The sequence below is a fragment of the Dipteris shenzhenensis genome, chromosome 29, assembly GCF_047967505.1.
Source record: "Dipteris shenzhenensis isolate YYH24624 ecotype China chromosome 29, Dip_SZ_1.0, whole genome shotgun sequence".
Taxonomy (NCBI): Eukaryota; Viridiplantae; Streptophyta; class Polypodiopsida; order Gleicheniales; family Dipteridaceae; genus Dipteris; species Dipteris shenzhenensis.
In genome coordinates, this window is record NC_141624.1 from 6,548,833 (window position 1) to 6,562,027 (window position 13,195).

General features: G+C 41.2%; 1 protein-coding gene across 1 annotated transcript; it reads left to right on the top strand.

The window, feature by feature from the left end:
* Nucleotides 1-1,472: 1,472 nt before the first annotated feature.
* Nucleotides 1,473-3,499, top strand: LOC147882363 (tetraketide alpha-pyrone reductase 2-like). Its single transcript, XM_087401016.1, has 6 exons — nt 1,473-1,749; nt 1,872-2,044; nt 2,189-2,380; nt 2,473-2,635; nt 2,913-3,102; nt 3,222-3,499. Exons 1-6 carry the CDS (start codon nt 1,647-1,649, stop codon nt 3,364-3,366), a joined length of 966 nt encoding a protein of 321 aa, XP_087257142.1. The 5' UTR covers nt 1,473-1,646; the 3' UTR covers nt 3,367-3,499.
* The last annotated feature ends 9,696 nt before the right edge of the window (nt 3,500-13,195 follow it).

Consider the following 13,195-nt stretch of genomic DNA (forward strand, 5'->3'; position numbering starts at 1 on the left):
GAGTTGCCATTGATACTCTAGGGAATTTTGCCACTGATTTCACTCGGCTACCTATGCTCTAATCTCACTTATATCTCATGGTTCGTTTGCCAAGGTGATGGTGTGTATAAATTTTGTCGTCTCTCTATTCTTCTTGTAAGTACTTGATCATGTTCTAGACTATAAGATCCTCCAACAAGCCCCGTAGGGATGAGGATGATTCAAGTGATGGCTGCTACTTGTAGTATTCTCTACATGTAGTAGTAGAATAGAAGTAGTTTATTTCGCTTCAGTTTTGGTGTCTCTTTCTCAAGCTATGTTGTATGTGTGCGTGAGGTGAATTCAACAATAGAGGCATGCCACCCTTTTTGCAAAAACCCAAAAGTTGGATGATTCTTCTAGTTCACATCTCCGATAGTCCTACAATTGTTAGTCTAGTCTTCAACAAATCAAAGAATTGTTTGATAGCTTTGTAGAGAGATTTGTGGCTATGCTGATCACAGGGGCAAACGGAACATTTTCAAACTTGCGAGAAATATAACAGGCATGGAACTCAGCACAGGAGATGCATGTGAAACATGCCATAAAGCAAAGGATCTTTGGTTGAAATCATCAACAAGATAGCGACCCAGCTTTCACCTATTGTTGGACAAGAATTAAGTTTATTTACCCAGCTTTCACCTATTCTTTGATAGGAACTAAGGTAGGATTCACACTTCTGTACCTCTTCGGATTCTCAACTATGCCCCCTCTCTCCCATTCTCAGCCGAGCCCGGTTCTACAGTGTGGGTCCAGGTGGACTCTTGCAGTCTTTGACAAATGGAGATCTGGAGATGGATGGAGCCTTGGATCAGTTAAGGTGGCAGAGGGTCAGAGTAGTGGGTTGTCTGGGCAATCGACCTGTATGTCAGTTTCAACTCCTAGCCACATGGGAGAACGAATTGGATCTTCAACCTCTATTCACCGCCATGAATGGATGCAAAGATCTTGAATCGGTGCCAATGGAGGTGCCAAAACTGGCCCTCCAAACCTCCATACACCCTCCATTCACCCTTCAAGCGAGCCAAAATTGCTCACAACCTGTTGCCAACGTGAGTCACAGCCCATAGTGCACTCCTCCATCATGCCATCTCAATGCCCACCTTCCCCTCTTTGCTACCTTCATCCTGTCGAGACTCGCTCCTCTCATTGCCATGTGAACAAAACAAAGATCGGCAGCTGATTTTGACAATGGATGTCTACCGCTGATGGGATCAAATTCTAGAGCGGGGGAGGAGGGCATGTGGCCGCGCTCCAAGGTGGTCATGTAAAAAGCTTATAACTAAGCTAAACGCTCAATTTGTTATATACTATTTAGGAGTAGGTCCTTAGCACGCTTTTGGTGTGTCAACCTTCTTCCAATTGCGCGCTCACCACCTTTGCCATCCCCTCAACAACCCATCTATATAAGTGATTGCTTGTACAACATGAGCCCATTGCAAACCAGGATTTCAAACTTTCTCAGCACCACCATTGCGCTCTTCCATGCATTTCGTTCGATTCACCATCGCCAGCACAAACAAAGCCGGGAGGACGATCTGTTGTTGGTTGGTTGGTTGCTTGCGAGCGAGCGAGAGAGCGCGTTAACGAGCTAATTTGCAGCTTGCTTGAGCTTGCTGTTTCCCACTATGGAGGTCTGTGTTACAGGCGGTACCGGCTACATCGCTTCCCATATCATCCGTAGGCTGCTTCAGAAAGGCTACCGCGTTCGTACAACTGTTCGAAATACAGGTACTTCTTCCATTTGCGTATCCCACTTCAAGTGGAACTAGTTTCCCTCGGAGCAACTTATTTAACACGCCACAGCATAACGTGCCCAATATTGTTTTCTTCGTTTGCTCCGGCTGGTGCAGACGACGACCGCAAAACAGTTTTTCTTCGCGCATTTCCAGGAGCGAATGAACGGCTTCAAATTTTCAAGGCAGACCTGTTGGACGAGGGCAGTTTCGACGATTCTGTTGCTGGAGTGAGCGGTGTCTTCCATGTTGCATCTCCAGTTCTTGTGGCTAACTGGGATGATCCGGAGGTAAGGTACAGAAATTTTCCGGGATTACGATTCAGATCCTGAGTGTAGCACTGTGTTTGCAGCTTGGGCTTGACTGTACTGACATCCTTGCGAAACAGGGGGGGCTCATTTTGAAGTCTTGACCCTTATGATTGGTTTTGGCAGAAGTCCTTTCTCGAGCCCTGCTTAAAGGGCACGATCAATGTGCTCAACTCATGCTCCAAGTCGTCGTCTATAAAGAGAGTTATCATTACATCTTCTTGCTCGGCTGTCCGTTACGATTACAATCGGCAAGAGCACGATCCTCCTCTTGACGAGTCCTGCTGGAGCAATCCTGACTACTGCAAGCATTATCAGGTGTACTTTTCAACACAGCCACACGGTTGTAAGAGGGCTTTCCAAGACTGGAGATCTCTTATTCTTGGGCGGTATCTGTTACTTTGATGCAGCTCTGGTACGCATGGGCCAAAACACTAGCAGAAAAGGAGGCGTGGAGGTTTTCATTTGAGAAGAAGTTGGACCTGGTTGTGGTGAATCCCTCGTTTGTTGTAGGCCCAACTCTGTCACAGGTGCCCACCAGCACTATTGCTTTGATTCTCGACCTGCTGAAAGGTATGGCTAAAGGGTGTGCATGGCTACGGTCTAACCGTCCTGTTCCGGGCAGTTGTCTGATAAAAAAGCTCTACATCTTAAGCTGTCTGATAAAGTAGCTTCCACTAAGTTGTAGAAGGTCAATACGTACCATCCCTTTAGAATATCTTAAAGATAACAAGATGGGTTAATTTAAGGGCATTCTTCAACTACTATAAGTAAATCGTATTTTTGGAACAGCGTGCACAGGTTCGGATTCTGTTAGGATCAACCCTTCTGGTTTTTTGGTCTTTTGCAGGACAAGCGAAGACATATCCAAATTCGAGAATGGGGTATGTGCACATCGATGAAGTTGTGACTGCTCATATTTTGGCTTATGAAGATCCTTCGGCATCAGGGAGGCTTATCTGTTCAGGCGAAGTATCCAGTTGGGAGGAAATAATAAGCATGCTTAAGACAAAGTATCCAACATACCCTATCGTTACAACGTGAGTAAGAGAAGATTGGTTTGAGATGAAAATCGCTACATCATAATCTTCATGCTCGAACAAGCTGCGCTGATGGTAGAACGGAGCTAAAATTTCTTTAACATATCGTTGTGCCACAGGCGTGGAAACGAGCAAGGAAACGACATTCCACACAGGATGAACAGTACAAAGCTACAAAAATTGGGATTGCGTGAATTTAAGAGCCTTGAGCAAATGTTTGATGATTGCATCGCGAGTTTAAGGGAACACGCTCTCCTCGACTGAGGTAAATGGCTTGGAAGTTGGATGTATGCAATGAAAACGTCCGATCCTATCTCGCAAAGCTTCTAAAGTACTGAGAAAGTACTACCGTATGTACGCGTGACCGAATTGTAATGAGAGATTTGTGATTCGCTTTATGATCCGTCCAACTTAAAGCTGTCCTCAAAGTGGTTAGCCTAGAATTTCATTTTGAAGGGTAAATTAAGAGACTTAAGCTATTTTTAAAGGTGGAGTGGTACTTCTTTTGAATTTTTTTCCACGGTGGTATTTCTTTTGAAGGTTCATTTATATGTTCGTCCTTATGGGACGTTTCAAGTCGAAAGCATTGTTCATACATTGTTGCGTCACTTGCGTGCAAGCCTGACAAAGAGGCAAAATGTAAAACTAACTTGAGTGCAACTGGATCTCACGTTGACAAATTCCCAGTCACTGTATACGATACTGCCTAGTTTGTTTGCTTGGGTTGGGTTTTTTGTCCACAAAGCTGATTTGTAAAGCTGTGGTGAGCTTTGGGTGGACAATGAGATTTGCAAACTTCTTGCTTACTAATCTTTTACGTTACCTAGCACCTATTTCATTAATTTTGGACTTTTTGTGTTGTTTTTGGACGAAGCCTAAAAATCCTTCCCAAATGAAAACTTTACTTTGTGAAAATATCTTTCCCAAATCAAAATTTTATTTTCTGAAAATATTCTTCCCAAATCAAAAGTTCACTTTGTGGCACTATCATATTCACATAAAAATATTGTTTTTTCAATCTATACTTTTGCACCAACATGCAAGAATTTGAAATAATCTTATATTAGAAATTCTAGCTATATCTAAGTTATTTGTTAATTTAATTATTTTTAATATTTTTCCTTGACGTTTTTCTTTGACGTGATAAATTTATAAATCCATGAAAGGAGACTTAAATATTTCATGAAAATAACATTGTCACTCGCAATATGCACAAAATTTTTAAAACTTTTAATAAATAGAAAAAAGACATGATGCCATAAGATCCAAGTTTTGTATTGAACCAAAGAGGTATAATAGCAATTATAGCTATTATTATATGATTACATTGAGAGACGTTGCTCTTAGCTAGAGTCTTTATATCTAAAATGATATAGATTGAACATATGTTTACAATTTAAATTGTTGCTCTTAAAGAGTCTCAATTCATGCCATCTGCATAATTTGGCTCCCCATTGTCTTATTGCTCAATGTCATGACAGTCTCTTGTCAGGTGCCATCTGCATAATTTGACTCCCACTTGTCTTGCCAAGCCTTGCTCCTTGGGTGCATTGACTCCCCATTGTCTTATTGCTCAATGCGATAGTTCCTTGCCAGGTGTCATCTGCATTAACTCCCTATTGTCTTGCCAAGCCTTGACCCTTGGGTGACATCCAGTGCAAAATACAGGTGCCATCTGCATTAACTTTCACAAGTTATCTTGCCAAGCCTTGTCCCTTGGGTGCATTGACTCCCCAGTGTCTTATTGCTCAATGTGATAGTCCCTTGTCAGGTGCCATTTGCATTAACTCCCTATTGTCTTGGCAAGCCTTGACCCTTGGGTGACATCCAGTGCATATTTTGACTCTCATTTGACATAGGAGATGATGACTCTGATTATAATTGTCTTGGATTGGCTTCTTGCCTAGTACCCAAATAAAATCCTTCAATGGACTTCAATACAAAGCTTTAATCATGGACATTCTTCATTTGCGCTGTCTCCTTCTACTTCCTCCATGGCGAGCATCCTTAAAAATTCGTGTATATGCAAAATAGTTTGCTGTGGTATTTTTATTTTTCCTTCTACCTCATATCCCATGCGCTTCTTTGATTTCTTTGCCCTTGAATGCCAAGACACTATGATTGTCTCCGTCAGAACTTGAGAGACCGCTTCATCATTTGGGACCCACTCCTTCATTATACAATTAGTATACAATGTGTTATCCATATTCTCCTTCCTGCCCTTTGGCTCATACCATACCGCTGTAAATGTTGTAGCTCTCCCTTGGTTATCTCTTTGCACATCAACTACTTTTGCAACCCAAAACTTCACATTCTGATATTCATCATTCAATGGCCGAACCACAACAAAACAATCGACCTCTATATCTACTTGTGGCATAAACTCTCTCTTCTTCGGTCCACAATATGGATGCAGGAGTAATGATACAAATTCATTTTCAAAGACTGGAGCTGGGCGCAAATCGTTATGAACATTTGACCAAAACATATTGCATTCTTCCTTGACATCCTTTGAGCCTCGCATTCTCTCAAGGTCCTTTATTAAATTTCGTGTCTTGTTAATTACAGTGGTAGTGTGTTCTCTCCAAGTAGGCTTCGAATCAGGATATCTCCGGAGCATTTCCTCTTTGTATGTAATAAATGCTTTTAATCCTTTTATTTCACAGTTAGACCTCTCATTGAATTCTTGTATAGGAGCCCATGTTGGATATCTTTCCTTGCTGGAAATTGAAGTTAAGAGACTGTAAGGTTCTTCAGGTTTCCATTTTGTATCATGAGAATACTGTTGCCATTGCATTACGGGTTTTTCATATTTAAAAAAAAAACGAAAGTAGTGTGGATTGGTATGACCTGTCAATGCATCACCACCCGTTTGTATGAAAGGTAGAATGAAGCTCTTCCAATCATACATTCTTTCGAGCCTCTCACATACTGTACTTTCTTTACGACCACCAACTTATCTGCCACATCTTCTTACCAAGTCATCTATTGTCTCCACATCCTTGCATTTAAGCTCCCTTGAGACTGTGCTAAAAACCTGATCGATATCCTCATGTGTATGCCTAACATACAAAAATCCACATTCAACCTCATTGAAGATTCGATGAGCAACTAGCATGGAGTAGAATGCAAACATGAGTACATTCTTATTTTCTCGTCAGCAATTATCAACTTGTATTCTCAAAGTCGGTGGTAGGCGACCTTTTTCTGCATGTACATTGCGAATTGCCTTCATAGTAGATGTTACAACTTGATTGCTATCATGTAGATGCAAGGAATCAATCCATATATCTGCAAAGAACTTAATTCCATGCACTAACACTCCACATAGATGTGTCTTTAGAAAGTGCTTTCCTTGTAATTTAGGTGGAGTGGCAACAAAACGAGGCAATGTTGTTGTATTCTGATCCATGCCATCTACAATAAGGCACATGTAGTCATCGGGATGCGAAATAGCTTGCTCCTTCCAAAATGCATATTTTTGTCTGGAATGTCGAATAAGATCATGATGAGATTTTCGGTTTCTTTTGTATAATTCCCTTTGATTTGGACATGTTGCACTCTCAATCGCTCGCTTTAAATCATCACAGACATCGCACTTTGACATTTTTTGCCTCCTTGAGATTTTAACATATCCAAAGTTCTTCTTCCCCCAAAGAGTATACAAAGTATGAGAAGAAGCTATGGCATCCCCTCTTTGCCTTTGCTTTTCTGCAATAGAGTCAAATACTTCGAGCTTTGTCAAGCCCATTGGAAGGTGCATTTCAGTGATCGCGTCACTGTTAAGGAGTTTGGTAGATATATGGGGTTGAGGTAAAGCATTTTCATGTATGAAGTCTTGCAAAATTGCTGCTGCCCTGACAGATGAGATTCTTGATTTTGGACCTTCCTCTATTACCGTGAATGCTAAATTTGTTGCCGCCCTTTGCCTTGGTGACTAAATCCCAATATGTACCATGGGATAATCCAGTAATATTGCGATATGCCTTATTGCAAATCCTTTTTCCATTTACGAGAGGTTTTACCTTTTGTCTTGAACTTAGCCTTTTATTGCCATTCTGAAGAAAGCAAGAGAGACTTGTGAGAAGGTATTCATTTCTTTCGCTTCCTCTTCTTTGCCACACGTGTCCTCTACATTCCCTGATGTCTGCAAGATCAATGAAGCGCATACATCTTCGCTTGCAACATAGATATCCCAATGCATTTAACATGTTCTCCTCCTTCATTACTCTCTTCCTCTTTGGTTGCTTTTGTGGATCTGCCTGGATTTGCTTTCTCTTCATGCATATGTATGACCGTTTTCGTTCCTCGTGCACGTTGTTATCTGTATTTATGCACTTCTTCTCCTCACATTTGTTTGTAACCAAGCATCCATGATTGGTCGTTGCATCCTTGTCCATATCACAATCAAAGTTAAATATTGAATAATCCTCTGTTGATCTCATCCTTGTTTTTAACATACTCTTAGGACCATTCAATGAATTCAATATTCTATGAGAGTATTGAGAACCTTGAAATTCTTCCACTCCTGAGAGAACATCACTCATTGGGACATCTTGCATGGCTTTCACAAATCCACAAGCTTGATTGACACCAGGTTTGTTAATATGCATGAACTCATCCACACTTGACAAGACATCGCTATTGAAACCTTTGCCCTTCTCACTGTGCAAGAATTCATCCACCCCAGATAAGGCTTCACTTCTAAAATCATTTTGTTTCTCGGAACCAATGAACTCATCCACTCCAGATAAGATGTCACTTCTATAATTGAGTATATTAAAATCATCCACATTTGAAGTGATAGAGCCTGGCACATGGGCACGCTTTTTAGGTCCTTTGATATTGTAGTATACCTTGTCTTTATCATTGAAAACCACGTGCCTCTTTCTCATGTTTAAAAATTGCATGCTCCATCTCATATTCTTGCCTACCTCATAGTAGGGATCACATAAGGATGTTATGTTATCAACCATACCATCATCAGTGACTTTTAGAATCCTCATCTATGCAAATGACCATTGCTCCACTTGTTCAAATCCAAATACTTCACCTTCTGCTACAGTCTTATTTGCAAATGATCTCATTTGTAAAATGTCCCCTATAGTAAAATCCAAGGTGGTGCACTTTGTATTCTTGATAATGTCTGTTGCATAAGTCTCATCTTTGTCCCATGCTATAAAAGATTTGTTGGATGTACATTATAGGGCATAACATCTCCAAGTGTTTCCATATCTCCACATTTATACTTTAGCTCAACATGTGCGCTAAGAATCTTTGATACAGTAACTGCCACCTTATCTTCGCCAAGTCTTCGAAAGTGGCAAAGTGAATTGGGTTCACTATCATGGATTGTAGCAAATGCAACTACTTCTCTTTTGCTACATAAAATCACATCCATCCCTGGAATAAAATCTATAGCCATCTCCTTTGTAAGAGTCCTTCGCAAGCAAGCGCTGCAGTAGCAAAAATTACATAAATATTAGTCTCTTTTTAATAATCTACTCATTTATTATAATTTTTAATTAGTACTTAATTTATTGGTGGGAGACGCTATCCAATCAAGTACTCATCAGATGGACATGCCAAGTTATCCTTTGCATGGTCGATCGAGCATTAAATACTATTTTTGCTCTAGTGTCATGCACATCCGGAAAAAAACACGAGCATGCTAGGTATGTTATCCAATCAAGCACTTATGGGATGGGTGTGCCACTTTGCATGTAAGTCAATTACACCTAATTGAAGGTGTGTGCAAAGTATTGTGCCCATCGGATATGCTTTGCATCATCGATCAAGCATAAAACACCGTTTTTGCCTTAGTGTCATGCACAACCATGAAAAAACACGGTCCTAAGTGTGTTAATCAAACAAGTACTTATCGGATGGGGACTCCACTTTGCACGCAAGTCCGTTTCAACTAGCTTGAGATGCATGCAAAGTATTGTCACCATCGGATATGCTCTGCATGGTCAAACACGCATTATACAACATTTTTCCCGTAGTGATATGCACATCCGCAAAAAAACATGCCCTTAGGTATGTTATCTGACCAAGTACTTATCGGATGGGTGTGCCTCTTTGAGAACATTTCAATACCACCTAGGTCAAGGTATAGGAAAAGTATTGTGCCCATCGGATATGCTTTGCATGGTCGATCGAGCATTAAATACCATTTTTGCCTTAGTGTCATGCACATCCGTAAAAAAACACGCTGCTAGGGGTATTATCCGATCAAGCACTTATGCGATGGGAATGCCACTTTGCATGTAAGTGAATTCCACCTATTTGAAGGTGTGTGCAAAGTATTGTGCCCATCGGATGTGCTTTGCATTGTCAATCAAGCATAAATCTCCGTTTTTGCCTTAGTGTCATGCACAACCATATAAAAACACGGTCCTAGGTGTGTTATTCAAATAAGTACTTATCGGATGGGGGCTCCACTTTGCACGCAAGTCCTTTTCAACTACGTTGAGGAGCGTGCAAAGTATTGTCACCATCGGATATGCTTTGCATGGTCAATCACGCATTATATACCATTTTTTCCCTAGTGATATGCACATCTGCAAAAAAACACGCCCTTAGGTGTGTTATCTGACCAAGTACTTATCGGATGGGTGTTCCTCTTTGAGAAAACTTCAATACCACCTAGGTTGAGGCATGCGAAAAGTGTTGTGCCCATCGAATATCCTTTGCATGGTCGATTAAACATTAAATACTATTTTTGCTCTAGTGTCATGAGTTACCGTAAAAAAACACGCTGCTAGGTATGTTATCTGATCAAGCACTCATGGGATGGGTGTGCCACTTTGCCTGTAAGTCAATTCCACCTAGTTGAAGGTGTGTGCAAAGTATTGTGCCCATCGGATATGCTTTGCATTCTCGATCAAGCATAAAACGCCGTTTTTGCCTTAGTGTCATGCACAACCATGAAAAAACACGGTCCTAAGTGTGTTAATTAAACAAGTACTTATCGGATGGGGGCTCTAGTTTGCACGCAAATCCGTTTCAACTAGGTTGAGATGCGTGCAAAGTATTGTTACTATCGGATATGCTCTGCATGGTCGATTACGCATTATACAACGTTTTTCCTGTAGTGATATGCACATCCGAAAAAAAACATGTCCTTAGGTATGTTATCTGACCAAGTACTTATCGGATGGGTGTGCCTCTTTGAGAACATTTCAATACCACCTAGGTTAAGGTGTAGGAAAAGTATTGTGCCCATCGGATATGCTTTGCATGGTCGATCGAGCATTAAATACCATTTTTACCTTAGTGTCATGCACATCCGTAAAAAAACACGCTGCTAGGTGTGTTATCCGATCAAGTACTTATGCGATGGGAATGCCACTTTGCATGTAAGTCAATTCCACCTAGTTGAAGGTGTGTGCAAAGTATTGTGCCCATCGGATATGCTTTGCATTGTCGATCAAGCATAAAACCACGTTTTTGCCTTTGTGTCATGCACAACCATATAAAAACACGGCCGTAGGTGTGTTATTCAAAAAAGTACTTATCGGATGGGGGCTCCACTTTGCACGCAAGTCCGTTTCAACTATGTTGAGGTGTGTGTAAAGTATTGTCACCATCGGATATGATTTGCATGGTCGATCACGCATTATACACCATTTTTTCCCTAGTGATATGGACATTCGCAAAAAAACACGCCATTAGGTGTGTTATCTGACCAAGTACTTATCAGATGGGTGTGCCTCATTGAGAACATTTCAATACCACCTAGGTTGAGGTGTACAAAAAGTGTTGTGCCCATCGGATATCCTTTGCATGGTCGATCGAGCATTAAATACTATTTTTGCTCTAGTGTCATGCACATCCGTAAAAAAACACGCTGCTAGGTATGTTATCTGATCAAGTACTTATGCGATGGGAATGCCACTTTGCATGTCAGTCAATTACACCTAGTTGAAGGTGTGTGCAAAGTATTGTGCCCATCGGATATGCTTTGCATTGTCGATCAAGCATAAAACACCATTTTTGCCTTTGTGTCATGCACAACCATATAAAAACACGGCCGTAGGTGTGTTATTCAAATAAGTACTTATCGGATGGGGGCTACACTTTGCACGCAAGTCTGTTTCAACTATGTTGAGGTACGTGCAAAGTATTGTCACCATCGGATATGCTTTCCATGGTCGCTCACGCATTATACACCGTTTTTTCCCTAGTGGTATGCACATCCGCAAAAAAACACGCCCTTAGGTGTGTTGTTTAACCAAGTACTTATCGGATGGGTGTGCCTCTTTGAGAACATTTCAATACCACCTAGGTTGAGGCGTACGAAAAGTGTTGTGCCCATCGGATATCCTTTGCATGGCCGATCGAGCATTAAATACTATTTTTGCTCTAGTGTCATGCACATCCGTAAAAAAACACGCTGCTAGGTATGTTATCCGATCAATCACTTATGGGATGGGCATACCACTTTGTATGTAAGTCAATTCCACCTAGTTGAAGGTGTGTGCAAAGTATTGTGCCCATGGGATAAAACACCGTTTTTGCCTTAGTGTCATGCACAACCATGAAAAAACACGGTCCTAGGTGTGTTATTCAAATAAGTACTTATCGGATGGGGGCTCCACTTTGCATTGTCGATCAAGCATAAAACACCGTTTTTGCCTTAGTGTCATGCACAACCATGAAAAAACACGGTCCTAGGTGTGTTATTCAAATAAGTACTTATTGGATGGGGGCTCCACTTTGCACGCAAGTCCGTTTAAACTACGTTGAGGTGTGTGCAAAGTATTATCACCATCGGATATGATTTGCATGGTCGATCATGCATTATACACCGTTTTTTCCCTAGTGGTATGCACATCCACAAAAAAACGCGCCCTTAGGTGTGTTATCTGACCAAGTATGTATCGAATGGGTGTGCCTCTTTGAGAACATTTCAATACCACCTAGGTTGATGTGTACGAAAAGTGTTGTGCCCATCGGATATCCTTTGCATGGTCGATCGAGCATTAAATACTATTTTTGCTCTAGTGTCATGCACATCCGTAAAAAAACACGCTGCTAGGTATGCTATCCGATCAAGCACTTATGGGATGGGCGTGCCACTTTGCATGTAAGTCAAGTCCACCTAGTTGAAGGTGTGTGCAAATTATTGTGCCCATCAGATATGCTTTGCATTGTAGATCAAGCATAAAACACCGTTTTTGCCTTAGTGTCATGCACAACCATATAAAAACACGGTCGTAGGTGTGTTATTCAAATAAGTGCTTATCGGATGGGGGCTCCACTTTGCACACAAGTCCGTTTCAACTACATTGAGGTGCGTGCAAAGTATTGTTACCATCGGATATGCTTTGCATGGTCGATCACGCATTATACACCATTTTTCCCCTAGTGATATGCAGATCCGCAAAAAAACATGCCCTTAGGTGTGTTATCTGACCAAGTACTTATCGGATGGGTGTGCCTCTTTAAGAACATTTCAATACCACCTAGGTTGAGGCATACGAAAAGTGTTGTTCCCATCGGATATCCTTTGCATGGTCGATCGAGCATTAAATACTATTTTTGCTCTAGTGTTATGCACATCCGTAAAAAAACATGCTGCTAGGTATGTTATCTGATCAAGCACTTATGGGATGGGCATGCCACTTTGCATGTAAGTCAATTCCACCTAGTTGAAGGTGTGTGCAAAGTATTGTGCCCATCAGATATGCTTTGCATTGTCGATCAAGCATAAAACACCGTTTTTGCCTTAGTGTCATGCACAACCATGAAAAAACACGGTCCTAGGTGTGTTATTCAAACAAGTACTTATTGGATGGGGGCTCCACTTTACACACAAGTCTATTTCAACTACGTTGAGGTGTGTGCAAAGTATTGTCACCATCGGATATTATTTGCATGGTCGATCACGCATTATACACCGTTTTTCCCCTAGTGGTATCCACATCCGCGAAAAAACACGCCCTTAGGTGTGTTATCTGACCAAGTACTTATCGGATGGGTGTGCCTCTTTGAGAACATTTCAATACCACCTAGGTTGATGTGTACAAAAAGTGTTGTGCCCATCGGATATCCTTTGCTTGGTCAATCGAGCATTAAATACTATTTT

What these genes read in the sequence shown, in the direction of transcription:
- LOC147882363 (XM_087401016.1), top strand. Translation starts at nt 1,647, where the DNA reads ATGGAGGTCTGTGTTACAGGCGGTACCGGCTACATCGCTTCCCATATC. An exon ending in TACAACTGTTCGAAATACAG is followed by an intron (nt 1,750 to 1,871) that starts GTACTTCTTCCA and finishes CGGCTGGTGCAG; the next exon opens with ACGACGACCGCAAAACAGTT. An exon ending in ACTACTGCAAGCATTATCAG is followed by an intron (nt 2,381 to 2,472) that starts GTGTACTTTTCA and finishes ACTTTGATGCAG; the next exon opens with CTCTGGTACGCATGGGCCAA.